This window comes from Phocoena phocoena, chromosome 6 (genome assembly GCF_963924675.1).
Source record: "Phocoena phocoena chromosome 6, mPhoPho1.1, whole genome shotgun sequence".
NCBI lineage: Eukaryota > Metazoa > Chordata > Mammalia > Artiodactyla > Phocoenidae > Phocoena > Phocoena phocoena.
Genome location: NC_089224.1, coordinates 3,530,833 through 3,557,912, shown reverse-complemented (window position 1 = coordinate 3,557,912; position 27,080 = coordinate 3,530,833). Strand labels below are relative to the sequence as shown.

General features: G+C 39.9%; 1 protein-coding gene across 2 annotated transcripts; it reads left to right on the top strand.

Annotated features, from left to right (window-relative positions):
* The first annotated feature begins 97 nt into the window (after nt 1-97).
* LOC136124190 (kynurenine/alpha-aminoadipate aminotransferase, mitochondrial) lies at nt 98-26,572 on the top strand. 2 transcript variants are annotated; one of them, XM_065878698.1, is made up of 14 exons: nt 102-172; nt 429-436; nt 739-907; nt 1,885-2,017; nt 5,234-5,308; nt 8,969-9,178; nt 10,440-10,505; nt 11,741-11,823; nt 12,230-12,326; nt 17,135-17,196; nt 17,464-17,528; nt 19,107-19,213; nt 25,199-25,300; nt 26,231-26,272. In XM_065878698.1, the coding sequence occupies exons 1-14, from the start codon at nt 102-104 to the stop codon at nt 26,270-26,272; spliced, it is 1,290 nt and encodes a 429-aa protein (XP_065734770.1). The 2 variants fall into 2 exon arrangements, with proteins under 2 accessions (XP_065734772.1, XP_065734770.1); XM_065878700.1 differs by lacking the exon at nt 429-436 and having other exon boundaries at nt 98-168; nt 26,231-26,572.
* The last annotated feature ends 508 nt before the right edge of the window (nt 26,573-27,080 follow it).

The window sequence follows — 27,080 nt, the reverse complement described above, 5'->3', positions numbered from 1 at the left end:
GGCCTTTCCAGGGCAGGGATTAGGGGGCAGGATTGACGCGGATCCTTGGTTTTCCCAGGCTTCAACTACATAAGGCGGGGCTTGCCGCTTGGAATCCGAGAATGAATTACACACGGTTCATCACGGCTGCGAGCGCAGCCAGAAAGCCTTCTGCCATTCGAGTCATGAGTGAGTCCGGGCCCTGCTCTCCCACTGGAGGGGGCGGTCCCCGCAGAGCTGCTCCGGGCGGCCTGTGCCCCGGCTCTGCGCAGACCTGGCACAGAAGGCGCGCTGGAACGGGCACGAGTGTGGGCCATCAGCAGTAGAGAGAGGGCAGGCCGCTGTGGACACGTCCTGCTTCGGCTCCAGAGGGCTCTTCCGGGCACAGGAGTCGGGGTTCGGCTCAGCGTGCGGGCGAGTGCGGAGTGGGGAGGGCGGGTTCGCCAGAGACAGAGGGGTGCGCGCGGAGCCGGGCACGGACGGGCCGAGTGGAAGCCCGTCTTCTGTTACTGTGACCCTTGGCTTGTCCGCCTGATCACTCCGCCTTCTTAGATGCACGTGTCTATTCCTTAGTTCCTCCACCGGTGAGGTCGGCCCACAAAAAAAGGCATCTTCTGTGTTTCTTTCGGACTAGCATTCTATCACTAGAAATCGTTACTCTTTAAAGTTTTACTGACTTTAATGCAGCATGCTGAACCATCTCTGTTTAGGAAGGTCTTCACTGAAAGTGTTTCTTCTCCTCCTCCTTACTTGTTGTAGCTGAGATATTGGGCAAGTCATCGAAATCTGTCCTCTCCCTGGCGACTGGAGCACCAAACCCCAACACGTTCCCTTTCAAGTCTGCGGTTATCACCATAGACAACGGAGAGACCATCCAATTTGATGAAGAGATGATGAAGAGAGCACTGCAGTATTCTCAGAGTGCTGGGTACTGATCAGTAGATAATGTAACCTTGTTGGTTCATTTTCATGAGCAATATTCTACAGCCCGCTGATAGAGTGACGTGTGTGTTTTTTAACTGGGTATTCAGCAGTGAGGAAGGTTTGGGGAAGAGCTTTAGAAAAAAAATAATTGCAGCAATGATACTGAATGCCTAAGATGCCAGGGACTGCTTCTCAACCTTACTCGACTAGGAGAGGGAGAGAAGGCTTTTGAAAGTAGGTACCATTTGAGCTGAGACTGGAATAAAAGAGAGAGAGAGAATATAGCTAGGTGAAGAAGCAGGGTAGGAGAAAGGAGGAAAAGGATGACCCAGGAAGCAGCCAGTTTAGGTCCTAGGGAAATTTCTTAATGATTATGTTCCCTTTCTAAACAGGCAGCTATGTAAGCATGTTGCCCTCAGTTCAGATGTGTTTAATTTCATAAAGGCAAACTGGAACACATATTCTAAGGCTTTCCTTAGCTGGTCTTCTTCAAGTGATAAAGGGTAACTTGCAGAGTGTCTATGAATTATACTTTATTAAAGCCTGTCTGCTCTGTGATTGAAGAATAATGCATGTTGGGTGCATAAAAATTGTGTTGTATATAATGCATACCTAGGCTTTTCTTTCCATGATGCAAAGAACTTACTGAACCTGCACTTCTAGGTATCCTACAGAAATCTCCCTAAGGGAAACAAAAAATGAATTACGCAGTGAGAGCTCTAATGTAAAAGAAAAAGTACAGGCTTTGGAATGAGAAAGCTGTAGATTCAAATCTCAGCTCTTTTAATCACCAACTGATTAACTTATGTGGATTTCTTAATCTCTAAGTCTGTTGCCTTGTCTTTTAAGTAAAGATATTAATATTGGCAAAAAGCATTTGAGGACCTTTAAACTGCCTGCTATAAAGACACCATTTAGTTCCTGTCTACTATTATTATGATTTCCACTACTGTCAATTTTTACATGCATTTTATGCTTTAGACTCCCAGAGCTGTTATCCTGGCTAAAACAGTTTCAAGTAAAATTGCATAATCCTCCCACCATCCATTATCCAGCCAGCCAAGGACAAATGGACATGTGTGTCACATGTGGCAGCCAAGAAGGTCTCTGTAAGGTAAGACTGGAAGGAAAGACACCCGTGGGAAGAATCAAATATTACGTGCACCCATACAGCCATCTCTCCCTTAGCCACAGAGCATCATGTTCTGTGGGTTATGAAGGCTTCCCTGTCTTCACCTAGAATCATAAGTGGAACGTAAAGACATTCACCAACCTGATTTCTCTTAAACAGAGATCCCACCATCAATGACCCAGAGCTCTGAGTCATTAGGACAAGATTCCGGTTCAGGAAGAACTCAACCACTACCTGCACCTTAGTGAGCACTGCTTAGTTTCATCTAGCTCAGAGATTCAGGCTACATTTCAGTTATGTTTGTGGTTATGGCATTTCAACCCATGACTTTTAAATTCTTCGAGGGTGTATCCTGATACTCCTGAGATGAAACGTCATTCGTTTGTGTGTCTGCTGGTGTCATCATCTGTGCCGGCTGCCCCTTGTACCCTGACTCCCTCTTGGCTGTGCTTCTCCAGGTCTACGTATATGTCTGTGTCTGTGGCTGACTTCTCCTCTGGGTTACTTTCTCTCTCTCTTTCCCTCTCTCTCTCTCTCTCTCTGCCTCTCTCCTGGGTTCCAGGAACTCCACAGAGGTAACCACCACTGGGGGGTCCCCGGATAAAGAGACTGCATACATGGTTCTCAGTTTCATCTATTTGTTTCTTTTCTTTTTCATGAATAATTAGTCCTGGAAAGGAGGCTCTACATTCAGTCCTCACACCTAGATGAAAGTATGACTCTTGTTTTTCTCAAAGCAGAGTAGCTTTCTTGCTCTTCTTTTTTATGTAAATGTGAAAGCTGGTTAGTTTTCATGAATTTTCATTAAATTATTATTACATAATAATGTATTAAAGTAATAAGACTATAATTTTCCTCCCTCTTCTTGGACTTAATTAGGAAAAACAAAAGGATTAGCTGCTGTTTCAGTTTTATTGTTGAAGAGAAATATTTGTGATGCCCCAGACAAGTAGGGAAAAAAAAGGACTTCAGTGAATTTCTTTTCTTAGGAAGGAACACTATGTGCCTTTTTTTTTTTCCAGAAAGATGCACAAGAAAGTTTCTTCTTTGTCTGTTGCAACATCAGTCATATCAAAGAGGAAGAGAGCATAGATGGCCAAATGCATCAGTAACTCACTGGCTTATAGCCATGCTTGTTCCAGAGGCCTCCTGGGAATCCGGTTTAATATTTCTCTCACTTTGTTCTCCAGGAGGGATATTATTTTAGGTGTCCGTGTCTCAGATCATAAACAGCCCTCCCTCCTCATTTAGGATATTTGACTTTCTCATGTCCCCTAATTGACATGGGAAATGAATGTGATGAGGTTTTCATCTGATCCACAGATGATACACAAGCCACCTCAGTGATCTGTTTGGTCCTAGGATGTCTTGTAAATCCTGAATCAATGAACTTGTCAGAGGAAGATACTGTTTGACATAAAAGGCCAAAAGCTCATAAGGAAACGTAAATGGAACATCCTAGTCCAAACTGGAAAAAAAAGTCACATCTTCTGTCTCAATGGATAATGGCCGTGCTGTTTGTCAAGAGATCTAGTTTGTTAAAATGATATAGGGAGGAGAGGCTTGACCTGGGGATTGTGAAATGTCACAGGTTGGGAAAGGATTATTCTCTGACTCGTGTAAGATTTAGTCAGAATGGACCCCTCTGATTTAGGCTGGAAAAATCTCTTGTGTGGCTCTACTGATGTCACGAGGCATCATACTGTCCTCAAGATCCCCCGAGACTTGTGGGCCTTGTCCTCCCTGACCTCTGAGACTCCTTTACCCTTGCTGAGCCCCGCTCCTTTCTGGAATGCTCCCCTTCCTCCTTGCCCTGCCCCCCTTGCAGTGTCCCTTATGTATGGGAGCCCCATGAGGCTGGGCCCCCAAACCTCTTTCCCCTTCACACACACGCACCTTCCCTGGGCATCACACCCGGCGATCACGTCCATGCCATTAACTCCAGGCTCCCTGCACATCCACGCGTCCACCGATCCAGGCTGTTTCAAAGGCACCTCAGACCAAAACACTGATCTGCTTCTCCCTCAGAACAGACAGCGTTGGGGGTGTTTTTCAGTCAGTGGCACTCCTCCCACCACCTCCCCACTTGCATAGCCAGGAATCCAGGGCTCCCTCCTGACACCTCTCCTTCCTCGCGCCCCCTCAGTCCACAGTTAGGTCTGCTGGTTCTGATTTCCTAAATACCGCTCAGTTCTCTCCAGCCCCACCATCATCAACCCATCCAGACCACCCTTACCTTTCCCAAAGACTGCAGCAAAAACCTCCCAAATGAGCCTAAAAACTTCCCAGACTCCACCTGTACTCTCATTCCTTTTTGATACTTTGAGTTTGCAGCCAGAATGACTTTCTCAAATGCCTGTCTGGTCACCTGACTGCCCAGTCCCACCCTCTACTTAAAATTCTCACTGGGTTCACTTGGCCCAAAGGCCTCCCTGGGACGCTCTCTGCCCACTTCCCTCTGAGCTCCTTCCACTCTCCTCTTCACACTCCACCTCAGCCACAGGATTCTTTCAGTTTCTCAAACTGTGCACGTATTGTCACCCCTCCTCCTACTCGTCACGTCCTCATGGAAGCCCTCCCTGAATGCTCTAAGTTCCCTGAGTGCCCAAGTCCTCCTACAATGAGCACGTAGAGCCTTGGCATCTATACGTAATAGCGCTTATCACCGATTTTACATATGCATTTATCTGAGTAGTTATTTGATTAGAATCTAGCTTTCAATGAACTAGCACCTCCACGAGGATAAAAACCATCCCACTATACTCATCAGTTTGTCTCCATAGGTCCTGGCTTATAGCAAAGATTTTTAAATTATTCAAAGAAGGAATACATGAATTTTAGGAGCCAAACCAGTTATGTATATATATATATGTTAAACCTAGAACGGAGGTTTGCAAACTGTGGCTTGAGAGCCAAGCCAGCCGTTGTCTGATTCTGTAAATAGAGTTTTATTGGAACTCAGCCACACCATCGGCTGACGTATTGTCTACAGCTTTCTCACCATAGAGGCAGAGATGAGTAGTTGCAATGGAGACACCAGGGCTCACAAAATATGTCCCATCTGGCATTTACAGAAAACTTGCCAACTCCTTCTCTAGAATCCTAGTGAGCCCAAACTAAAAAAAAAAAAGGTGGGGGGAGGTGTTTTCTAAAAATGGAAACCAGACTAAGGAAGCTAACCTATGCTTCTTTTGTTAGGTATTTGAAATGATCGTTAATCCTGGAGATAATATCCTCGTAAATGAACCTATTTATTCAGGAACAATTCATGCTGTGAGTACACATTTCTACAAAAGGCAACTCTCTTTTCTTCTAACAAATAAGAAACCACTGCACCTTGAGAATTCTCTGTCCACTGAAACATAAAATAGCATCTTTCTTCTTAAACAGGAGAATCATTAATATATGCAAAATATGTGAAATGTACCCTCTGCTTTATACATTTCTCCTTATAAGGTCTAAATGTAGAGGTGCTAAAATTGGGTTGTGCAAAATCATGTCCAGATTTGTTAATATTCCACCTGAAATGTGACTTAATTTACAAAGACATTTTTTCACTATCGTCTATATTACCACATGCCTGCTCTGCTGTGCCCTGGTCAGAACACACCACTGTCGGGGGCACAATACTTTTGGGTGGATGTGAATACAGACTGGAGCACAGTCGGAGAAAAGCAACCAGAGTGAACAAAGAAATGGAAATAATACCATAGGTTGAATTGTTTTAGGAACTATGCTCTTTTCTGCAGAGAGAGAAGACTCCACGGGGCCATGAGAATTGTCCTCAAGTACATGAAATCTAGCCATGTGACAGAGGAGTTAGATTTGTCTGAGCATGTCCTCCGGTTCATAGAACTTGAACCAAAGGGTAGAAACTCCAGGGAAACAGTTTCAACTCAATGTAACAACCGTATTACCATCAGCCTTACCAGCTCTCTGAGGAGTAAAGCACTGCCCATCACTGCAGGGGCTCAAAGAAAGAAGCCAGACACAAAAGGACAAATATTGTATGATTCCACTTGTACAAAATATCAAAAATAGGCAAATTCATAGAGACAGGGAGTTGATGAGAGGTTACCAGGGCCTGGGGGAGGGGGAAATGGGGAGCTGTTGCTTAATGACTACAGGGTTTCTGTTTAGAGTGATGAAAAGATTCTGGAAATTGATAGTGAGAGACGCACACATTATGAACGTAATTAATGCCACTGAATCCCACACGTTAAAATGGCAGATTTTTTGTTATATATATTTTACCACAATTTTAAAAACTAAAGTAAAATAATGGCCTTAATCATTGGATACTAATTATTATTTTCCTGAACTCCAAAGATGTAAGATTACACGATGCCTGTAAATGTAAAACTTGTATCTATGTAAATAGCACGATGCACACACGTTTTCACATGCCCAAACAGAAACCCGTGCCACACTGTGAGGGAATATGCCGACGGTTCATATGTGTTTATCTCGTGACCCAATATGAACTTGTTTTATTCATGTACATGTGTTATTAAAGTCTAAGCCCTTTTAAATTTGCCACAAGTAGGGTCTGGATTATTCTCACTTAGTGCATAAGTCTACATTTGACCGCTAATATGTGTGTTTGCATATCCTTTGAAAAATTTTTTTTCTGAGAACTTCACTCAATTATTGGGTTTTTTTCTTAATTTTTATTGAAATATAGTTTATTTACAATGTCATGTTAGTTTCAGGTATACAGCAAAGTGATTCAGATATATATATATATCTGTTCTTTTTCACATTCTTTTCCATGATAGGTTATTACAGGATATTGAGTATACACTTCCCTGTGCTATACAGTAGGAACTTGCTGTTTATTTATTTTATATATTGTAGTATGTATATGTTAATCCCAAACTCCTAATTTATCCCTCCCCACCTTTCCCCTTCAGTAACCATAAGTTTGTTTTCTATGTCTGTGAGTCTGTCTGTTTTGTAAATAAGTTCATTTGTATCCTTGTCTTAGACTCCAGATATAAGTGCTATCATATGATGTTTGTCTTTCTCTGACTTACTTCACTTAGTATGATAATCTCTAGGTCCATCCATGTTGCTGCAAATGGCATTATTTCATTCTTTTTTATGTCTGAGTAATATTCCATTGTATATATGGACCATATTTTCTTTATCCATTCATCTGCTGATGGACATTTTAAGTTGCTTCCATGTCTTAACTATTGTCAATAGTGCTGCTATGAACATTAGGGTGCATGTATCTTTTTGAATTATACTTTTCTCCATATATATGCCCAGGAGTGGGATCACTGAATCATATGGTAACTCTACTTCTGGTCTTTTAAGAACCTCCATACTGTCTGTTCTCCATAGTGGCTACACCAATTTACATTCCCACCAACAATGTCAGAGGCCCTTTCCTCCACACCCTGTCCGGCATTTATTATTTGTAGACTTTCTGATGATGGGCATTCTGACTCATTTGAGGTGGTACCTCATGGTAGTTTTCATTTGCATTTCTCTAACAATTAGGGATGTTGAACATCTTGTCATGTGCCTGTTGGCCATCTGTATGTCTTCTTTGGAGAAATGTCTACTTCAGTCTTCTGTCCATTTTTTGACTGGGTTTTTGTTTTTTGATATTGAGCTGTGTGAGCTGTTTGTAAACTTTGGAGATTAATCCCTTGTCAGCTACACAGTTGGCAAATGTTTTCCCCCAGTCTGTAGGCTGTCTTTTCATTTTGTTGATGGTTTCCTTTGCTTGTTATTAATAAGTCCCAATTTTTTCTTTATGAACATAAAACATAAAAATACAAGACTTGGGCTTCCCTGGTGGCACAGTGGTTGAGAGTCCGCCTGCCGATGCAGGGGACACAGGTTCGTGCCCTGGTCCGGGAGGATCCCACATGCCGCGGAGCGGCTGGGCCCGTGAGCCATGGCCGCTGGGCTTGTGCGTCCGGAGCCTGTGCTCCACAACGGGAGAGGCCACAACAGTGAGAGGCCCACGCACAGCAAAAAAAAAAAAAAAAAATACAAGACTTTTATAAACCTATGTCTATAAGCAAGGCCACTATTTTCAACTTCAGCCTCTGCAATTGGTACAGTATTGAAACACTTGCACATGCCTTGATGGGCCACTGCCACTATGCTCCCTGGCTCCCCTGGCTCCTCTCCTAAGACCACCCTGAACCCCCCATGGTACAGAGCTAATGCTGACCTGGCATGGGGCCTACAGGATGCACCTGAAGTGCCCAGGCTACACCACTTGTCCAATATTTTGAATATCACCTCTGCTTATAACTATTTTATGTATTAGCATCACAGATGCTTTATATGATGAATTTACTTTGTAAAAAACTTCCTTAATAAACTCCTATTTTATGAAGCAGTTCTAACCATAATTATAAAGATGATACAGTCAGAAGAGGCTGGGTTATGCTGTGGAATAGCTGACTCCTTATCTCGCTGGCCTATGGCTGCAAAGTCCTGTCTTTCTCTCACACGTCGTGTCCACGGTCAGGCCACCAAGCTCTGTGCCATGCTATCTTCATCCTAGGCCCCAGAGTGACAGAAGCAGCCTCATCTGGACTGCTGCCAGTCTTAGAGCAGAGGGAACAGGGAACGAGAGACCCAAGCTGGGATTTAAAGCTTCTGCTTGGAAGGAACACCCATCACTTCTGCACGCAATTTATTGACCAAAGCCAGACCCCTGGCCAAGCCTGACATATATGAGCAGGGATGTCTACCCTTCCTCTAGGAATTGACAGGGAATATTTTTAAACCATAATAGAAGCTTAACCGGGGCAACAGTAGAATCAGAAAATACCACCTCAGGCTGAGTGCAGGTTTGTGTTTAAGGGTATAAATGGTAACATTTTCGTTACTGTAAGAACCAGTGACTATGATATTTGGTATCATGTCTGAGTCTTGGGTTTTCTTTTCTCCTGTCCTCCACAGGTGCAACCACTGGGCTGCAACATTATTAACATTTCCAGTGATGAGCACGGGATTATTCCAGACTCCCTCAGAGAAATACTTTCCAAATGGAAACCAGAAGATTCAAAGAACCCCAAGAAAAACACCCCCAAATTTCTTTATACTGTCCCAAATGGCAACAACCCTGCCGGGAACTCATTAACAACTAACCGCAAAAAGGAAATCTATGAGGTATTTTCAAAGATTGTGTTCCGTGGCTGTGTTCTTGTTTCTTTCTGACCCTTTAGAAGAGTGCTCTCAAGTTCCTTCTCTGATTAGCCTCTTGCTCTCAAGGAAGATGATTTTTTTATTTTATTTTATTTTTTGTGGTACGCAGGCCTCTCACTGTTGTGGCCTCTCCCGTTGCGGAGCACAGGCTCTGGACGCACAGGCCCAGCGGCCATGGCTCATGGGCCCAGCCGCTCTGTGGCATGTGGGATCTTCCCGGACTGGGACACGAACCCGTGTCCCCTGCATCGGCCAGCGGACTCTCAACCATTCGCTACCAGGGAAGCCCAAGGAAGATGATTTTTAATAAAAGGGTCCCCGTAAATGTAAACTCAAGAAACTATTATGCTCTTGCTATGAGGTTTTCCTTTCCCTTTAATTGATATTTTGGTTGAAAGAGACGTTACTGTTGGTGTAGTGTTAAACTCACCTCTTCCTCCCCTCTCTTCCTTCTGTCTTCCCCTCACCCCCACCTCCAATGCATCCCGTGGCTCCCACCACCAACGTTATCCAAACCCACCGTCTCCTTGGCCACCTGCCCGCCCTCCCGGACCCCGTGACTGCCCCCCTCCTCACAGCTCCCGCCCCCGGCTCGTGGCGTCCTTCCTGCTCAAGTGTAGATCTACAACCCCTCCTCCAGCTGCTTCCCTGCACTTAAAACAAGATCAGAGTCCTTCACCTGCCACGCACAGTTATGCGACCTGGGCCTCGGTTCTCAGGTCTCTCACATCCTTCTTGTTGCAGCTACAGAGCCTTCCTTCTGTCCCTGACAAACCTATGCCTTCTATAAACGTCTATCCCTTAAACATGCCAAGTATTTTCTCACCCCCAGGGCCTTTGCTCCTGGTCCCTCAGTCTAAAATCTTCTGCCCTGTCATCTGCACGCCTGGTCCTTCCTGCCAGCCTGAGCTCTCCTGGAGCTTCCATGTCACTCTCTCTCTCTCAGACATCCACCCTCTTTAACCTTCTGCCCAGACCTCAAAACCTCCCTCCTGACCCTCTGTTCACTATCCACTGGCTCACGTTCCTTCTCTCTTTCCCACCAGATCGTAAGTTCCCTGAGGACAGAGCTTTTAGGGCTGGCTCCTGTCCTCCTAGGACACGGAGCCCTCAGTAGCTTCTTGGATGAATGAATGAATGAATGAGTACAAAGAACTGTGGTTCCAAGTGATTTTCATCTTCGAGCGCTCTGAAGAAATAAACATGCTCCTTTAACCTTTTTTAGCTCGCAAGAAAATACGACTTCCTCATCATAGAAGACGATCCTTACTATTTTATGCAGTTCAACAAGGTAAGTGCAGTGTCAACTCAACCCACAATCAGTAGACAAGTGGCTGTAAGTTACTGTGCTGATGTGAGTTTAGCCGGGCTGCCGAGCATTTTCATCTCTGGTATTACTGCTCTTTCCAGAAATTCCTTTCCTTTAGAATAACGGCTGGCTCTCTGTGCCAGGCACGTGGAGGGACGAGTGAGTCAAGGGTGAGGGTCGTCTGGACTCCAAATCCAGGTCGTGGCTCCTTAGACATCGTGCCAGGGTTACGGAGTGGGTGTCTCCTTGGGTGTCAACCTCAGTCTCTCGGGGGTGGCTGACAGGTGGAGGACTTGGGAGGCGTGTCCAGGCGGAAGGAGGAGGACGGCCGCGCTCGGTCATGAGGCGGTGGTGGGAAGAGCAGGGGCGTTCCTAGCACCATGCTGCCCACTCGCCATCCCTGTCACTTAGGGTCGGGGACTTTCCTGCAGAATCATGGGCTTTTAGATCCTTTCCCACTATATATGTACACCACTGTCCACGAGCATGGTTTCCTAGGAGACAACAGTAGTGGTACAGACTCCCAATGCCCAATTCCACAAAATCCAACACTGTATTTGCTCTCAGGGCTGCACAGAACAAACACATGCACTCAGTCCCCACTCTATATCTACGGAGAAGAAACAGAACTCTTGGCTTTTTATCTAGTTTGCCTGAATACCATGTCTGCCTGCCGCCCACCTTCAACACGACCATGGCCCCCTTTCTTGTTGGCATTTACGTTTGAAGTAAATATGGAAGTTTCAGCATTGCAGACCGACTACACTGCTCGTCTTCCCTTGCACCTTGTGTTTCTAGTTGGTCTAAGGCTCAGCATCTCTTCCTAAACAGCCCTGAATGCTGACGGCCCTCTTCGCTTTGGTCTTTTCCAAACTAGTTTTTCTTGAATCCTTCCTCGAAATCTGTTCATCCTGGATCTCAAGCCTTGGGACAAGGAGGTCCTGTGTGAGTTTCCTCTAAACTCACGGGAGTGGCAGCGTGAGCAAGTGCAAGGACATGTGTGTGGGTTTGGCAGAAAAGCCGTGAAGATCGGCAGATACGAATAGAAGAACGTGCATCTCTGGTTCTTACTCCATTTCAAAGGCTGAGATGAAGACAAGGAAAAGGATGTTTGTCCTACTGTTCTCCAAATCCATTCCTCCCCAGTCTCTGCACAAAGTAGGGATACGGTCTCTAACAGACTTCCCAAACCAACAGTATTTTTCTTCCATTTCAAGCCCTGGGCACCGACTTTTCTCTCCATGGACGTTGATGGGCGTGTCATCCGAGCTGACTCTTTTTCCAAAGTCCTGTCCTCTGGGTAAGGCCCTGGCTGTGCCTGCAGGCTGCATCTAAAGGTGACAGAGGCTGCACCTCAGCAAACAGTTCTCATTTAAGATACCTGTATTCCCGTTTGATTTTATCTATTAATACCAGGCTTTTCTCCCAATCTGTCCCCAGTGGTCAAAGATAGTTGGCCATTAAATTTATAGCTGTAGGGGGACTGGTCAGGTTTTTGGTTACATATACGAAAGAGCACATTTAGAAACACGTGGTCTATTTTAAGTGTACAATTAAGTTTAAATGTGTATTTTAAATAAGTAGTTTTATTAGACTGTGTTAACTAAGTGCTTGTCCCCAGGTCACAACTTTCTTCCCCATGAAATCACTAACATGGTATTACTTGTTAATGCAGTGTTGGTACTGTGCCTTTTCTCTTTGTGCAGGTTGCGAATAGGGTTTATAACTGGTCCAAAGCCCTTGATCGAGAGAATTGTTTTACACATACAAGTTTCAACAATGCACCCCAGCACATTTGCCCAGGTATGGACAACTTAGGAAATAGGAATTTTTTTGAATCAGATCATAAAACAAAATAGATGTTGGCAAATAAGACTGAGTGAACATGACAGGGAGAGAAATCACTGATTGCATCTCTAGTTCCGCATGGACTGAATTAGGAGACCACGCACAGCAGATGTTTGCTTTAAAAGCCAAAAGAGATTTGAATGGACCTGGTACTGTTTCACAGTGTAGACCAAACACCTTGAGGGTCAGAGATCTTATTCAGCTGTGTCCTGGCATCTAGCCCAGGAATCCCATGAAAACTGTGTTGTACTCGACAGGACAGAAGAGTTTTGGTGAAGTAACACACCATTAGCTTCACTGTCCTGGAATCTGAGAGCAAGGGTTCCAAACCTACATCGTGGCCCGATCTCTCCCTTCACTGCCCATGTGCTAAGCTCCCTACAAACAGTGGCTGGAATGTATTTTAATTAAATACAGTAAAATTATTTTTGGAGAATGTATAAATATCTTCACAAGCTTTAAGAAATGATTGGAGCCATCCCTAAGGCAATCTTGAGAACCAACCATAAGGACAGGACTGCTACCTAACAACTCAAAAGGTGTAGTTTATGTAGAATGGACATTTCTTTGACATTATACATTCCACAAAGTGCACGTGACCCCGTGTTTTATCTAGTTGGGGACTTTTCCATATTTTCTGTATCTCTTATCAAACGAATTTCACTATCCATTTACATTTAGAACTTCCATTTTGGATAGAAAATCTCTGAATATATTGTATAACTTCATGTATCGACTGTACATGGGGGGGTTGTTTATTTTTTTGTCAATTTATCTCTTTATTTTGATCATAACATTTGTTCAATTTCTGGAACTAATTTTTTTTTAATATCTTTATTGGACTATACTTGCTTTACAATGTTGTATTAGTTTCTGCTATATAGCAAAATGAATCGGCTATATGCATACGTATATCCCCATATCCCCTTCCTCTTATATCTCCCTCCCAGCCTCCCTATCCCACCCCTCTAGGTGGACACAAAGCACCGAGCCGATCTCCCTGTGCCATGCGGCTGCTTCCCACTAGCTACCTATTTTACGTTTGGTAGTGTATATATGTCCATGCCACTCTGTCACTTCGTCCCAGTTTACCCTTCCCCCTCCCCATGTCCTCATGTCCATTCTCTATGTCTCCATCCTTATTCCTGTCTTGCCCCAAGGTTCTTCAGAGCCTTTTTTTTTTTAGATTCCATATATATGTGTTAGCATACGGTATTTGTTTTTCTCTTTCTTACTTCACTCTATATGACAGACGCTAGGTCCATCCATCTCACTACAAACAACTCAATTTAATTTCTTTTCATGGCTCAGTAATATTCCATTGTATATATGTGCCACGTCTTCTTTATCCAGTCATCTGTCAATGGACACTTAGGTTGCTTCCATGTCCTGGCTATTGTAAATAGAGCTGCAATGAACATTGTGGTACATGTCTTTTTGAATTATGGTTTTCTCAGGGTATATGCCCAGTAGTGGGATTGCTGGGTCATATGGGAGTTCTATTTTTAGTTTTTTAAAGAACCTCCCTACTGTTCTCCGTAGTGGCTGTATCAATTTACATTCCCACCAACAGTGCAAGAGGGTTCCCTTTTCTCCACACCCTCTCCAGCATTTATTGTTTGGAGATTTTTTGATGATGGCCATTCTCACTGGTGTGAGGTGATACCTCATTATAGTTTTGATTTGCATTTCTCTAATGATTAGTGATGTTGAACATACTTTCATGTGTTTGTTGGCAATCTGTATATCTTCTTTAGAGAAATGTCTGTTTAGGTCTTCAGCCCATTTTTGGATTGGGTTGTCTGTGGGGTTTTCTTGATATTGAGCTGCATTAGCTGCTTGTATATTTGGAGATTAATCCTTTGTCAGTTGTTTCATTTGCCAATATTTTCTCCCATTCTGAGGGTTGTCTTTTTGTCTTGTTTATGATTTCCTTTGCTGTGCAAAAGCTTTAAGTTTCATTAGGTCCCATTTGTTTATTTTTGTTTTTATTTCCATTCCTCTAGAAGGTGGGTCAAAAAGGATCTTGCTGTGATTTATGTCAAACAGTGTTCTTCCTATGTTTTCCTCTAAGAGTTTTATAGTGTCTGGCCTTACATTTAGGTCTTTAATCCATTTTGAGTTTATTTTTGTGTATGATGTTAGGAAGTGTTCTAATTTCATTCTTTTATATGTAGCTGTCCAGTTTTCCCAGCACCACTTATTGAAGAGGCTGTCTTTTCTCCATTGTATATTCTTGCCTCCTTTGTCAAAGATAGGGTGTCATATGTGCATAGGTTTATCTCTGGGCTTTCTATCCTGGTCCATTGATCTATATTTCTGTTTTTGTGCCAGTAACATACTATCTTCATTACTGTAGTTTTGTAGTAGAGTCTGAAGTCAGGGAGCCTGGTTCCTCCACCTCTATTTTTCTTTCTCACATTGCTTTGGCTATTCAGGGTCTTTTGTATTTCCATACACATTGTGAAATTTTTTGTTCTAGTTCTGTGAAAAATGCCATTGGTAGTTTGAGAGGGATTGCATTGAATCTGTAGATTGCTTTGGGTAGTGTAGTCACTTTCACAATGTTGATTCTTCCAATCAAGAACATGGTATATCTCTCCATCTGTTTGTATCATCTTTAATTTCTTTCATCAGTGTCTTATAGCTTTCTGCATACAGGTCTTTTGTCTCCTTAGGTTGGTTTATTCCTAGGAGTGTAAATTGGAGTGTTTCTTTAATTTCTGTTTCAAATTTTTCATCATTAGTGCATAGGAATGCAAGAGATTTCTGTGCATTAACTTTTTATCCTGCTACTTTACCAAATTCATTGATTACCTCTGGTAGTTTTTTGGTAGCATCTTTAGGATTCTCTATGTATAGTATCATGTCATCTGCAAACAGTGACAGCTTTACTTCTTCTTTTCCAATTTGGATTCTTTTTATTTCTTTTTCTTCTCTGCTTGCTGTGGCTAAAAATTCTAAAACTATGTTGAATAATAGTGGTGAGAGTGGGCATCCTTGTCTTGTTCCTGATTTTAGAGGAAATGGTTTCAGTTTTTCACCATTAAGAATGATGTTGGCTGTGGGTTTGTCATATATGGCCTTTATTATGTTGAGGAAAGTTCCCTCTATGCCTACTTTATGGAGAGTTTTTATCATAAATGGTGTTGAATTTTGTCAAAAGCTTTTCCTGCATCTATTGAGATGATCATATGGTTTTTATCCTTCAGTTTGTTAATATGGTGTATCACATTGATTTGCGTATATTGAAGAATCCTTGCATTCCTGGTATAAACCCCACTTGATCATGGTGTATGATCCTTTTAATGTGCTGTTGGATTCTGTTTGCTAGTATTTTGTTGAGGATTTTTGCATCGATGTTCATCAGTGATACTGACCTTTAGTTTTCTTTCTTTGTGACATCCTTGTCTTGTTTTGGTATCAGGGTGATGGTGGCCTCTAGAATGAGTTTGGGAGTGTTCCTCCCTCTGCTATATTTTGGAAGAGTTTGAGAAGGATAGGTGTTAGCTCTTCTCCAAATGTTTGATAGAATTCGCCTGTGAAGCCATATCGTCCTGGGCTTTTGTTTGTTGGAAGATTTTTAATCACAGTTTCAATTTCAGTGCTTGTGATTGGTCTGTTTATATTTTCTATTTCTTCCTGGTTCAGTCTCGGAAGGTGGTGCCTTTCTAAGAATTTGTCCATTTCTTCCAGGTTGTCCATTTTATTGGCATAGAGTTGCTTGTAGTAGTCTCTTAGGATGCTTTGTATTTCTGTGGTGTCTGTTGTAACTTCTCCTTTTTCATTTCTAATTTTATTGATTTGAGTCCTCTCCCTCTTCTTCTTGATAAGTCTGGCTAATGGTTTATCAATTTTGTTTATCTTCTCAAAGAACCAGCTTTTAGTTTTATTGATCTTTGCTACTGTTTTCTTCTTGTTTACTTGAGATTTTTCTTGTTTCTTGAGGTGAGACTGAACTTAGTATGATTTTAGGCAGCCTCTGTGCTGATGGGAGGGGTTGTGCCCCTGTTTTACTAGTTGTTTGGCATGGGGCCTCCAGCACTAGAGCTTGCTGGCCATTGGGAAGAGGTGGGTCTCAGCATTGAGACAGAGATCTCTGAGAGAGCTCTTGCCAATTGATATTACATGCAGCAAGGAAGTCTCTGGTGGTCCAATGACCTGAACTTGACTCTCCCACCTCAGAGGCTCAGGCCTGACAACAGGCCGGAGCACTAAGACCCTGTCAGCCACACAGCTGAGGGAAGCCTTCAGCCAAACAGAAACATGGTGAACGGAGCACACGCCTGTAGAAACCCTCTGCGACTGTATGTGTTTTACATTTAGAGACCATCCAGGGTGGCAGCTATTGGGTGGATCTTGGACTGGACAGTCTGACTTAAGTCCCGGCTCTTTGAGGAGCAGTGACCTCAGGAACGTTAACTTCACCTCGTGCCTCAGTCTCTTCCTCAGTATATTAGAAATCATGACCTGCCTAATAAGGGTATTACGAAGATCAACTTAGCTTAAATACGTTCATATGGTACAGCAGTTTCCGGCACATAGCAAGGACCACATAAATATTTTGTTATTTTTACTATTATTCTTGTCATTGTTAATAATCAATCTTATTATAAGTTGCTGGCTCTACAAAGCTTGGTACAGCCTGTAGCATCCTCTTAGGGTGGTTTGCACATGATCAAGAGTGGTTTGCTTTTACGTTTGGGCAAAAAACACATTTCAGAGGATGAATGATGACCTTATTACTGTCTCATCCCGTTTAGCTCCTGGTATCACAGCTTCTGTACCAATGGGGAGAAGAGGGCTTCCTGGCTCATGTAGACAGGTATTGTATTGTAGGTTCCATACTTTACATAGAAATGGACTTCACTCTATTAATTTTCATTTTTGAAGTATTCCAAAATAATGGAAAAACCACAATGGTAAAATGTTTACCACCCAACAGGTCAAATAAATATGCTCTATTCCCTCATCAAGAATTCAACATTTTCATCAAGATAGAAAATAGATTCTTACAGACTGGACTTCAGAGCCTTTTAATTTCTGCAATCAATGTACTAAATACATCCTTTTCATTGTTTTCTTCTTCTAGGGTTATTGATTTCTATAGGAAGCAGAGGGATGCATTATTGGCAGCTGCAGACAAGTGGTTAAGTGGTGAGTGGAACTTACATCCTGTCCTGGGATGAACAGTAGCCCTTATATGAGTGAGTGATACACACCACAGAGTATTATTAATATCCCTGGGGAAGGAAACAGGGTCCAGGAGTATTCTTGTCAAGAAAATGTTACCTTATAAATAATCTCAGAAGTAACAGCACAAACCCTGGCACAATTCTACGCACTTCTACTATACTTGACTGCTACAAAGAATCTGTGGTTTAAAGAAAAATGGCCAATTAGTCTAACACCAGCAATAATCTACTTAAAGCTAAATAATATCTGTACTCAAAAGGTTTTCAAAATTTTGCTCCAAATAGAAGAGGAATTGTGACATAACATATTCCTTTTCTAACTAGACTCTATAAAGACAAAACAGTCCAATAGTACAAACTAAGTACAGTCTAAGGTAGATTTCTCATTACAGATGATTTGCCTTTTAATCATTAACCTCATTAATCAGTAGTATTTCTATTGCTAATTTGATTTCAAAATGCTTTAGATTTTTTTTTTGCTATTTGTTTTTTTTAATTTTTAAATTACTCTTTTTTTGTTAGTTTCTGCTTTATAACAAAGTGAATCAGTTATACATATACATACGTTCCCATAACTCCTCCCTCTTGTGTCTCCCTCCCTCCACCCTCCCTATCCCACCCCTCCAGGCGGTCACAAAGCACCGAGCTGATCTCCCTGTGCTATGCAGCTGCTTCCCACTAGCTATCTACCTTATGTTTGGTAGTGTATATATGTCCATCTCTCTCTCTCGCTTTGTCACAGCTTACCCTTCTATTAAGGAAGAAAGTAAAATGAATTACCCGGGTTTAATTACACCACTAAAAATGCCTTTTGTAGGAATAATAGTAAATACAAAGTATTCACTTCTTATTTCCCTCATATCTTGTTCCCTATGTAGTCCTGATAAAAACACAATTACTATCTTTTTCATAAGAGTACTATTCTACCACTTCCTATAGTGAAGTTGAAAAAAAGGTTTTAATCAACATCAAGGTTTTTTTTTTAAAGGTAATAATCAAAATAACTCTTGTTCCTTCTTGGTTTCTCTATCCTTATATTCAATGAAATATAAAGCCTACAAATACACCAGGAATTCCTGAATTTTAAGTACTTCTTAATTACATTGCAATAAAAACTACAATTCATTGGACTTCTGAACGATTATGTAAACGACAGGATTTACTGAAACACTAGAAGGCTCTAGAAAGGGTTGAGGAATCCTCTTCTAAAATTGAAAGAGCCACATTTGGCTTAGGGACAGTTCTAAGAAAGGGAGGTGGGCATGGCACTGGATTTCCTGCACTGCCCTGAGACCCACTAAAATCAGAAATATACACGAGTCCCCTCTCTCCCTTTCAAACCCTCCCCTCACTTTTTAAAATAAAACTCAGAACACCAATTTTCAGGACTCCTAAAACTATATTTTTAAAAAATGCTATCACCAAAGGAACTTTTTTGGAAACACTAGTTTACAGTTACTGCAATTTGTCATTTCAGCGATATAGCTGACATCATCAAAAATGGTCTCGGGAAACATTTCTTCTCTTCTTTTGTTTGTAGGTTTGGCAGAATGGCATGTTCCTACTGCTGGAATGTTTTTATGGATTAAAATTAAGGGCCTTCATGATGTAAGAAAACTGATTGAAGAGAAAGCCTTTAAGAAAGAGGTAAAACAGGAAGAAAAGCTATATTTTTTCTTTAAAGTAATATCTTAATAAAAATGGTGAGAGATGTTTATCACTGCCCGCCAACCCAAGGCATAATGTTTGCCTATCAGATACATTATCTCCTTACTAAGAACATAATAGATTTTGGGTTACGGAATTAGTCTCCTGGTCTAAACCAGGGGAAATACTCAGCTCAGCTACTGATTAGCTTAGTGGCTAAGAGCACAGTCTCTGGAGCCACGTCCTTGGGTGTGAATCCCAGCTCCAGCCCTGCCCCGATATGTGGCACTGGATGAGCTGCCCTTCCTGAGTTTCATCTGGAAAATGCAGATAATAAGAATCCCTCCCTCTTAGGGTTGCTATGATGAAAGCAGTCAATATGGATAAAGCACTTAGACTAACACCTGGCATATAGTAAATGCTTGATAAATATAAGCCATTAGTATTTACAATAGAAGGATTTTATTTTCCTGATTATGAAAGTAAAGCATACTTATGATAGCATTATACTTCATTAAAGCATAATGAAAAATTTTTAAATAGCCCATAATTTTACCACCCAGATTTTATGACCATTTGTGAAATATTTTCTTCTTGAAGAGGTTGTATACATCTAGTATTTTGGCTACGAAATTATTTTTTTATTAAAGCATAGTTGATGTACAATATTACATTAGTTTCAGGTATATAACATAGTGATTCAGTATTTGTAAAGATTAGACTCCATTTAAAGTTATTATAAAATACTGGCTGTATTTCCTGTGCTATATAATAAATCCTGTATCTTCTTTATTTTATACATAATAGTTTGTAGCTCTTAATCCTCTACCCTTATTTTGTCCTTCCTCCCTTCCCTCTTCCAACTGGTAACAACTAGTTTGTTCTGTATCATCTGTGAGCCTGTTTCTTTTTGTTGTATTTATTCATTTTATTTTTTTAGATTTTGCATATATGTGATAACATGTTATTTCTCTTTTTCTGACTTATTTCATGAGGCATAATACCCCTCAAGTCCATTGATGTCACAAATGGCAGGACTTCATTTTTTTTATGGCTGAGTAGTATTCCATTGTGTGTGTGTGTGTGTGTGTGTGTGTGTGTGTGTGTGTGTACACACATACCACATCTTCTTTATCCATTCATCTGTTGATGGACACTTCGGTTGTTTCTATATCTTGGCTATTATAAATAATGCTGAAATGCATATTGGGGTGCATGTATCTGTTCAAATTAGTGTTTTCTTTTTTCCGGATATATACCCAGGAGTGGACTGCTGCATCATATGGTAGCTCTATTTTTAGATTTTTAGGAACCTCAATATTGTTTTCAATAGTGGCTGCGCCAATTTGCACTCCCACCAACAGCGGAGGAGGGTTCCCTATTCTTCACATCCTCGCCAACACTTGTTATTTGTGTTCTTTTTGTTAATATCCATATTTACAGGTGTGAGGTGATATCTCTTTGTGGTTTTGATTTGCATTTCCCTGTTGATTAGTGATGTTTAGCACCTTTTCATGTACCTGTTGTTCATCTGCATTTCTTCTCTGGAAAAAACATCTATTCAGGTCTTCTGCCCATTTTTTAGTCTGGGTTTTTTAAAAATAATGCTCTGCAATTATGTTACATGATTAAAATTACACAGGAAAGTTTATATCCTGTTTTTTTCACTTAAAATTAGCCCGCAAGGATTTCTTCTAGGTTCTCTTTCTCCTTTTGTACTTAAATCTTAAGTCTACTTAGATTTCATTCAGTGGCACTAATTAAGCTGAGACATCTAAATATGCTTCTGTGTAGCTTTCCAATTTACAAAATCAATCTACCGTTCTCCATTAATTAATTCCTTTATCATGTTCCTCACTTTTTTGTAAACACCAAGTTCTGTTTCTAGTATCACTTTTGTCTTGAGGCAGTGAGTACAAAGAACAGATCGTGTTGTTGTTGGCAAACTCCTGTGCTAGAGCATAAGAGACAGTCTAGAGGTCAGAGCTGAGAACTGGCTGACTGGACCGGTGAGCCAATCCATTCCCCTGGGAAAGTCACTCATTCCCTGTAATCATCATACTTGACCGCAGGACTCATGCTTTATTAATTGTTTTAATGCTAATAACAGCACATAGAAAGTGCTTAATAAATACTTAAATGACTTAACTCATATAAGTGCATTTTAGTACAATAAATCAATTTTATTACTTTTTTTTTTGCTTTCTTATCAATGCCATTATTCTCCAGAACATTTGATGTGTGTATCCCTGAACTAGAAGCTAAGGATACAGACTTCATATTTATTGTCATTTTTTTTCAGTCCCTTTCTTTTATTCCAAATACCCTGTTGCACGTACCTTTCTTTACCTTTTCTAAGTAATCTCTAACACTGCTGCCTTAGCCCAAATTTTGGTTATCTTGCAAGGAGATTATTACCATCCCCTCCTTCTCTACAGAAACTTGCTTCTGGCACATCCCTAAGCTGTTCCACAATGTTGGTAGAAATTATGGTTTTCATTTCATTGTTAATCAGGACAAAAAAAAAACAACTCATCTTCTGCCTTGAAATTTTCTCCCCAGAATGCCCCCAAATCATTTCATTCCCAGCTCACCTAACCTCAACAACAAGGAGCCAGATTTACACCATGAAAAAACAAGCAGTTTCTTAAAGTTCTGAATGTCATGATTTTACTAGACAACAATCTCAAAGACTTAACACAACCCAGCTTAATTCTGACTCACGCACAGTTTTCAAAGACATGCTCTATAACCTCCTCTGCTCCTGCCATGAGTCAGAGACCCGGGTTCCATTTTAGTTTCATTGATCTTTTCTATTGTCTTCTTAGTCTCTATTTATTTCTGCTCTGATCTTTATGATTTCTTTCCTTCTACTAACTATGGGTTTGGTTTGTTCTTCTTTCTGTAGTTGCTTTAGGTGTAAGGTCAGGTTGTTTATTTGAGATTTTTTGTTTCCCAAGGTACGACTGTATTACTATAAACTTCCCTCTTAGAACTACTTTTGCTGCGTCCCATAGGTTTTGGATCATCATGTTTTCATTTTCATTTATCTCTAGGTATTTTTTGATTTTCTCTTTAATTTCTTCCATGATTCATTGGTTGTTTAGTAGCATATTTTTAGCCTCCACATGTTTGTATTTTTTGCAGTTTTTTTCAATAGCCACAAATCAATCTGTGTGACACACCACGTTAACAAATTGAAGAATAAAAACCATATGATCATCTCAATAGAGACAAAAAAGGTTTTGATAAAATTCAACATCCATTTATGATAAAAACTCTCCAGAGAGTAGGTATAGAGGGAATACGCCTTAACATAATAATGGCTATATATGAAAAACCCACAGCTAACATCATACTCAACAGCGAAAATCTGAAAGTATTTCCTCTAAGATCGGGAGCAAGACAAGGATGCCCACACTCACCACTTTTATTCAACAAAGTTTTGGAAGACCTAGACACAGCAATCACCGAAGAAAAAGAAATAGAAGGAATCGAAAGTGGAAAAGAAGAAGTAAAACTGTCACTGTTTGCAGATGATGCTATACATAGAAACTCCTAAAGATACTACCAGAAAACTACTAGAGCTCATCAATGAATTCAGTAAAGTTGAATGATACAAAATAAATACACAGAAATTTGTTGCATTTCTATACACTAACAACAAAAGATCAGAAAGAGAAATTAAGGAAAAAATCCCATTTACCATCACATCTAAAAGAAAAAAATACCTAGGAATAAACCTACCTAAAAAGGCAAAAGACCTGTAATTGGAACCCTATAAAATGCTGATGAAAGAAATTGAAGACAACACAAACTGATGGAAAGATACACCATGTTCTTGGATTGGAAGAATCAATTTTGTCAAAATGACTTTACTATCCAAGGCCAATTACAGGTATAGTGCAATCCCTAACAAATTACCAAGGTCATTTTTCACAGAACTAGAACAAGTAATTTTAAAATTTGTATGGAAACACAAAAGTCCCCTAACAGCCAAAGCAGTCTTGAGAAAGAAGAACGGAGCTGGAGGAGTCACATTCCCTGACTTCAGACTACACTACAAAGCTGCAGTAATCCAAACAGTATTGTAGTGGCACAAAAACAGAAAAATAGATCAATGGAACAGTATAGAGAGCCCAGAAATAAACCCACACACCTATGGTCAATTAATCTATGACAAAGGAGCAAGAATATACCATGGAGAAAAGACAGTCTCTACAATAAAGGATGCTAGGAAAACAGTACAGCTACATGTCAAAGAATGAAATTAGAACATTCTCAAAGATCATATACAACAATAAACTCAAAATGGTTTACAGACCTAAATATAAGACTAGATATTATAAAACTCCTAGAGTAAAACAGTCAGAACACTCTTTGACATAAATCATAGCAATATCATTTTTGCTCTGTCTCCCAGAGTAATGGAAATAAAAAATAAATAAATAAACGGGACCTAGTTAAACTTAATAGCTTTTGCACAGCAAATGAAACCATAAAGAAAACAAAAAGGCAACCTACGGAGTGGGAACAAGTATTTGCAAATGATGTGACAGACAAAGGATTAATTTCCAAAGTATAGAAACAGCTCATACAGTGCAATATAAAGAAAAAAAACCACAAATAACCCAATCCAAAATTGGGCAGAAGACCTAAAAAGACATTTCTCCAAAGAAGACATACAGATGGTCAACAGGCACATGAAAGGATGCTCAATATCGCTAATTATTAGAGAAAATCAAATCAAAACTACAATGAGGTATCACCTCATACCAGACAGAATGCCCATCATCAAAAAGTCTACAAATAATAAATGCTAGAGAGGGTGTGGAGAAAAGGGAGCCCTCGTACACTATTGGTGGGAATTTAAATTGGTGCAACCAGTATGGAGGTTCATTAAGAAACTAAAAATAGAGTTACCATATGATCCAGGGATCCCACTCCTGGGAATATATATATGGAGAAAGGTATAATTCAAAAAGATACCTGCACCCCCATGTTTCATTGCAGCACTATTTACAATGGCCAAGACATGGAAACAAACTAAATGTTCATCGAAAAATGAATAGATAAAGAAGATGTGGTACATATATCCAATGGAATATTATTCAGTCATAATCAAAGAATGAAATAATACCATTTGTAGCAAATGGATAGACCTAGCGATTATCACACAAAGTGATGTCAGACAGAAAAAAAACAAATATCATATGATATCACTATATGTGGAATCTAAAAAAATTATACAAATGAACTTATTGACAAAATGGAAATAGACCCACAGACATAGAAAACAAACTTATGGTTACCAAAGGGGAGAGGGGGGAACGGATATATTAGGAGTTTGGGATTAACATATATACACTACTATGTATAACATAGATAACCAACAAGGTCCTACTGTATAGCACAGGGAACTATACTCAATACTTTATAATAACCTATAAGGGAAAAGAATATGAAAAAGAAAAGATACATAGATAGATTGATATACATATACACATATACATATGTATAACTGAATCACTATTCTGTATACCTGAAACTAACACAACATTGTAAATCAGCTATAGTTTAACTTAAAAAAATGAAATAAAATAAAATATTTTTTAAATGATATTTCATTGTTTGGATTTATTTTACTTTTCTAATTATGTTAAAATTTTATTCATGTTTATTACCATTTCTATTTCTTGAATAAGCTGTCCTTGTCCATTTTAAGGTTTTTCCTCTGTTTCTGTGCATTCTTTATAATATATGGAGAAGAGGTAGAATTGTTGTATTTATTGTAAACACTGGTTTCTATGCTTTTAGTTTTATTATATGACATGCAGTAATTTTATATAAATTGATTTTTCTCTTGTGATTTTTTTCATTGCTTTTTAAGTTTAAAAGTCATCCTCCACTCTGAGATTAGATTCACCTATATTTTCTTTTAGTTTTCTTTAATGGTACATCACCTGTTTTCATAAACTCTCTTAGATATTCATGCTTCCTGGATATCATTTCTACCTTGATAGTTCAGCTCCTTGCCCCTACTTCAGAGCATCCTTCTCTTTAGCTTCTCCAGAGCAGATGGACATGGTGAGTACAATATTCTCTTTAGAGTAAAAGTAGATATCCATTTATTTTTTTGTGTTCATTTTGTGAGTTACAACATTATTTGATAGCTTCTTGAGTTTCTGCAAAATGGGTATTGGTTGGAAAGTCACAAACTACCATTCAGAGAAGTTGCCAGGCTTCTATAGACAAATGATGCAACCAAGTTGGAGTTGAATTTTATTGCTTTCATGAATACATGACAGACCTGTTCAACAGTGTTGGCAAATTATCAACACGTTAAAAAGAGAAACTCTTTCATTTCTTCATAGAATTAACATGAGCCATAGTACAAATTCATGAAGCCATCCATCTCTATCTCTTGAGGAAGGGTCAAATAGAATAATATGAATGATTAGAGTTAAGTAATTGCTTAATCACAAAGTCCAGCTTTAACCAGGATTACAGGAAACCAAGAAGAAAGTTCCTAAGAACTGTGTGTCGGGAACCCACAGAAGAGCCATAAACTGAAGAGTCCAGGAAGTGTAAGAAGAGTGTATACTTATCCTTGGAGATGGGCTGTCTCCGGCTATGTTCTTGATTGACTTCCTTTCTCATGTCATTAAATATGCTTTTCATAAGTTATATATGCATAGAGCCGGACAACTGAAACTATACAGAAGGCATGTGCAGGTGAGAGAGTATATGAAAAAAATAATTCGTGTTCTGGGAGAAGAGGATGATCTTGAGGGGATAAGGATTTGAAATATTTCCTGGGCCTCTGATGTGCTTCCATCTACGTATATTAGTGGACATGACGGCCTCTGACCCAGATAAAACTGAGGTTAATCCTGACTTTTCACTGTCTGATCTCAACCTAAGATGGATATTCTTTGTTTAAATTTCTCAAGTTATGACAGACTTTTCCTAAACAGCATCCTAATTTTATTAATTCTTCTCTCTGTTCGCTTTTAGGCCTTCCAGGGATTAGCCCAACTTATAAAGGAATCTTTATGAAGAAATCGAACTCTTCATAGCACTCACGGTTTTCAGATAAATTATTTCTATGTTTTAGCAGGAAGAAATGATTGTTGGTGTCAGACTTACAGATTGGGTTTCACCAAATACGTCATATCTGTAGTAATTTAACTAGACAACTTTTAAAGTGCCCTTGAATGCATCAGATTGCCAAAATATATTTATAATCCACATATACATGTTGATAAATTTTCAACCCCCCAAAAGTACTTTTATCCTGGATTTTATTGTAAAGATTTTTATAGTTGCTTTATCATTTCCCATAAATTTTCTTTGAAAATAACATTTTTACAGTAAATTATTTGTAAGCAAACAATCATGTTCAAAATGGTATGTAATGTGAACTTCTCCTATTTTGAAGAAAATGTAATGAGAGCTTGTTGCAAAAATTGTTAGAATTTGACCATTATACATAATTTTTAGTAAGAGTATCACAGACATTATGTTATGGCACAGAAATCTATTTAAAATAAAATTCTGAATCTAAACATACCTAAACGTCTGCCTATTAATTCTAAGTAAGGAGGAGAGATTAAGGACTGAGAAAAAGGTACTACATTGTATTTTTATGAAACTACACAACTTTCAAAAGCACGTTCTTATCAGTTACGTTATTTCAATCTACTAGACTCCTTTGAGGTACTTAGGATATACTTGTAATGATTTTCTTTCTCACCTTTAAGATCTTTATTTTCCCCATCTGATTATTAAATATATGCTCACTTAATTTTTTTCAAACAACCCAGTAAGTATAAGGAATAAAGTAAAAGCCACTGGGTGTCTCACC